We start from the raw sequence: 4,716 nt of genomic DNA on the forward strand, positions 1-4,716 counted from the left end.
CAAAGCGCTGTGTAAGTTTGCAGAAGTGTAACTTCTCTCCCATGTGAGGAGGTCCAAAAGCAGGAAAAACATTTCTTTTCCGCGATTTGCAGGAGCACCGGAGTGCAGGTGCCATTTCAAACATCTATCGACATCGTGAGGCTAAGAGTGTCCTTAGCCGATGCAACCATTGGTGCATTGAGAGCGAGGGGCAGGGCCGCCGAATTGGCCCGATCAGGTCAGTCGACAATCTGGGGTGTTTTTTACACACCCCCGACTCGTCTCTCGCTAACCAGTAGCTTATACCCCGCCGCCATCTTGGTCTCTTTCGCCCAAGCGAGATCGACGTACATTGCGAGCTCGTATTTGGTTGCTAATTGGATGCCGCGTAGGTACTCCTACGTCTTACGGCGAGCCTTACGCAAGTCCGAACTGTGGCCTGTCGTCGACATGATAGTCGTTACACGCCTTAGCTCACGGCAGTGACCACGACGCGAATCCGGAGAGTAGAACATCACAGAATGCATGGCGCTTGCGGAAATTTTCTCTCGGCACTGAGCTCGGATAATACTGCTACGATTAGGGAGCGAGACTTCGATAGGTCATCGGGTTAGTGTTTGTAACAAATATACTGTTGTTGTTGAACGTTGCCAAATTGCGTTGGACGATAAGAACGTGTAATGTCCAGGAAGGCGGCTGACGGCCGATACACATATGGATTGCTGATAGTAAGAACTGGGTGTATCGTCTTCCCTCTCAATCTTCCATGCTGTGTCGTTTGAGAGCGTCACTGTCTAGACTACATAAAAAGTTGTTCAAGGTCTTTAATGCCATCGTGACCACAACCAAAAACAAGCGTTCATGATACGTAGCGAACAGCATCATCTCGTGTAAGTCTTGCTACTTTGAGTTATCTTTAATATCGTAGTGAAATTATTACATAAGTCATCCAATATACTGATAGACGATGAAAGCGCGGGGGGGGCGTAGTGGGCGGAGGCGAGGGCGTGTGTGTCAGTGGGCGGCAGAGGTGCTTAGGGTGCCAGCTAAGGAGAAGAGCGTGCGAGCGTGTGGAGAGAGAGCATCCAAGGGCTAAGTATTGACATATTCGAGAGTTCTTCGGGATATGTCAGATGCCGAGAGTTGCCTTATTGCTCCGCTCGCAGAATCACGAAATTCCCGATACCTAGTGCGATGTATTGTGACGTGGGATGCTATCGGTGGTGTGAGTGTCATACTCATGTGTTGATGTTGGTCGTACGATGCGATGAATAAGGCTAGGCGGACTATTTCCCTATTAATAAAAAGCATAATTGCACTTAAGACTTCTACGTAGGTTTGCACACTTAATGCAATTCACGGGAATACGCGCAGAGGCTTACAGCGAATGAGTAACACGGCTAGGGTCGATTAAAAGGCCGCCTACGTAAGTATGATATACGCGCCGAATCGACGAACCTACCAACACAGAGTGAGTAGTACGTTTACGCAGAACAGACGGCTCGATAACTCCAAGCAAAAGCCGAAGTATCACACATCTCATGCCAAGGACAGGTATTCAAACTGCCTTGTTTGTAACGCATGGCGAAAATTCTGAAAACTCTTGAAGCTTCCTTGCCAACAAAATGAATTGCGAAGCGTGCTATCTATCTTAATCTCGCTTTCTGCTTACAAACGTTCCTTTGCTCTGCTATATATACATGCTTGAAGTATTACGTCATCATCGCAAACATCAGACCATCGGGGGTACTAAGATACATACGGCTGCTGCTTTTCCAGATAACATCTAGTGGAAATTCTCAGTGTAAACAAACATCAATCAACAGGCTTAGCCAATCAACGTCGTGGGTACTAAGATGGCTACGATAATTAGAATCGCACGTCACGATTGGAGCTAGACTGGTACGGACCTTAACTCAGCCAAGTATCTTTCGCTACACTAAAGTTATAGTTAGTGCAGCGTGTGGAACTCACCACCGCGGAGCAGTCTAAGCTGAATCGCCGATCCTTGTGTGGAAAATTCCCTTGAAAATCCCTCGAAGAGGGCCTCGTCGCGCCATCTATGGGACGCCATATGTACGAGAATAAATTCAGGGCGTGAAATTGTAGAAATGCAAACTCGCTTTTCTAGACGAAAAGGAAACGCGCCGACCAGCAAACAAGCAATTACCAGCATTTGTATTTATTCTTGACCTACGTGCATAGTCGAAAGGCTTGTGGAATCGCCACAACTCCTCAATTGACCGATTATACGGCTTTTTCCTGTACCCAAAGGGCACTGGGGAAATTTTTCTATATAGGGCAGCGAATAACATTTATTGTCACCGCTGCGCAGCGTTTGCGCGCTTCGCGCGGATATCCGGGCTGCAGATCGTCCAGTTATTCACGGATCTGGATCATTTATGACGCATGTCATATGATCAAACTGCTCCGCAACTGTTTGGCGGCATACAGGACCATTGAGGCTGAGGATAGCACTGTTGACTCGAAATACTTTGCAGATCTGCACGACCTTCAACAAAGTATGGGTCTGAGGTTTGCCAACAAGCTGTCAAAGACCCACTTGAACTTTCACCAGCAGAAGATGAAGGTAATGCTTATTAATGGGATTTGTCGAATAAAATGACAATGAATGAAAATTCACTGGAAATTTTGAGAACACCTTCATTAAATCATGATAAAAATAGTTTATTTTAATAACCTGATATGATTTGTTGATATGCATGCATAGGATTCATACTTTTGTCATTGAATGAATGTGTCATTTTTTTAACAAGGTGTCGTTAGCTGTGCAAACCTTTTCATCGTCGGTTGCCAAGGCTTTGGAAATTGGCCGGATCTTGGGATTCCCACAGTGTGATGGCTCTGAAGCAACTTGCAAGTTCATCAAGGTTTGTACTTAATTATTACTGTAACTAAATGTAGTACTATATTTCCTTCCAAATCATTAATCCTATAGTATGTTTTAATAATAGAACTATTTGCCGCTAATTTTTGCTACATGCTTGGGTGGCTTTTTGTAATTTTTGCGTTTTGGTGCAGGTTGCATGTTTTGCCTATTAGAAAGTTATTTAAAAGTATTGTTTGTTGGAAACAAAAAACCTTGAATATGTTGAATCGAAAAAATAGTTGTGTATTCAACTCCACAGCATTCGAAATCTGTTGTATGATTATGTTTCTTGTATATAAATCTGTTATTGTAGATAGTTGATCAACTATTTGACATAGTAAATAGTAGATCTCCTTATGGCAAAGGATACAAACAACGCATTCATCTTGGAAACTTGGAGTACACCTTCAGTTTTCTTAGAATGGCTGAAGCATACTTTAGATCCTTGAGAACTTCACAACATTCACTTCTGACCAGTTCCCGAAGGTTATCCTCTAGATTAATTTTTCCTTGTTCCAATTTTAATGTCCCATGGTCCTCTTCTTTTATTTAAGGTTTAACCGTTTTGTTGACAGTTGTTTATTCATTGTACATGACCTTGTATACTAACACAGTTAATGTTAGCGAGAAGAAAATCAAGTTTATAAATTGGCAGATTTTATTAATCTTTTATTTTATTTAGGTGGACATTAAAATCAAATTGGCACAAAGTTTTATTTTTAAGTTTAGACAAACGTAATTCATTGATAATTTGATATCATGTATGATCCTAATTATTTTGAACAGAGCAATGTGACTTTGCCTTATTATGGTGTACATGTATAAATAAAGCATGTTGATGCATAATCAGTAAAATCTGACATTTATTTCGAACAAATTTGCAGGAAGACGGGCTTCTTAGGTATGATTGTCAACATCCACAGTCTCATGGGCTTGGTGCATGACTTGTTAGAAGGTGACACCCCCATCCAGAAATACATCCTGACCTACAAGTTGAGCCAAGACCACCTCGAGTTGTTTTTCAACTCAATTCGCAGATGTGGTAAGTTAATGTATACTTTACTTTTAAGTACAGACCAATGTACACTGTCACCTCAGGGGTGTATCCAGGATTTTTTCTGGGTGGGTCGTAATCATAATTTGTTGGACCTTTTCACAATTAAATAGCAGCAAGATGTGATTACAATGTCAATAAGCATTGCAATAATTGTCCAATAATTGTTTGTAGATGGCTAGAAAGAGTGGACTCAAATCCAGGGATCAACACAGCTATGATCAACACACTTGTTGAAAAGAAAAAGAGCGACCCTGAAAAATACACTCAGTGAGTTTTGTACAGGTTTTCTTGGGATACACCTTAGATAAACTGCATCATGTGTTACCTGTGACTGTGTATACATATTGGTAATAAGTGACTTTCCATAGAATTTGGTTATTATTATTACTAAATATTCTTGTACAATTTTAGATGGCTCTATATGACTGCATGTTCTACTGGTTTTTTTACAGCTGCTCTTTCATGCTTGATGCAATGGCTATTCGTCAGCAAGTGATATACGATCAACATTCGCAAAAGATGCTAGGGTTTGTCGACCTTGGGACAGGAGAGGAAGAAGAAAAAAACGCAAAAGAAGTCCTTGTTTTCATGGTTGTTGGCTTGAAGGGTGGCTGGAAAGCCCCGGTTGCCTTCTTCTTCACACCGACCCTTTCAGCGGAAACACAAACTTCTTTGATGATGGGGTGTTTGCAGAAATTGAGCGAGTGTGGCTTCGTTATCCACTCCCTGACTATGGATGGTCATGCTTTCAATCAGGCGATTTGCACGTTACTTGGGGCAACTATGGATC

At 42.1% G+C, this 4,716-nt stretch overlaps 1 protein-coding gene across 2 annotated transcripts; it reads left to right on the forward strand.

Annotated features, from left to right (window-relative positions):
- The first annotated feature begins 1,848 nt into the window (after positions 1–1,848).
- On the forward strand, positions 1,849–3,951 carry LOC106815382. 2 transcript variants are annotated; one of them, XM_014819837.1, is made up of 4 exons: positions 1,849–1,881; positions 2,481–2,569; positions 2,757–2,870; positions 3,754–3,950. In XM_014819837.1, the coding sequence occupies exons 2-4, from the start codon at positions 2,504–2,506 to the stop codon at positions 3,811–3,813; spliced, it is 240 nt and encodes a 79-aa protein (XP_014675323.1). In that variant the 5' UTR covers positions 1,849–1,881; positions 2,481–2,503; the 3' UTR covers positions 3,814–3,950. The 2 variants fall into 2 exon arrangements, with proteins under 2 accessions (XP_014675323.1, XP_014675322.1); XM_014819836.1 differs by lacking the exon at positions 1,849–1,881 and having other exon boundaries at positions 2,165–2,569; positions 3,754–3,951.
- The last annotated feature ends 765 nt before the right edge of the window (positions 3,952–4,716 follow it).

The sequence above is a fragment of the Priapulus caudatus genome, unplaced genomic scaffold, assembly GCF_000485595.1.
Source record: "Priapulus caudatus unplaced genomic scaffold, Priapulus_caudatus-5.0.1 Scaffold1102, whole genome shotgun sequence".
Lineage (NCBI taxonomy): Eukaryota > Metazoa > Priapulida > Priapulimorpha > Priapulimorphida > Priapulidae > Priapulus > Priapulus caudatus.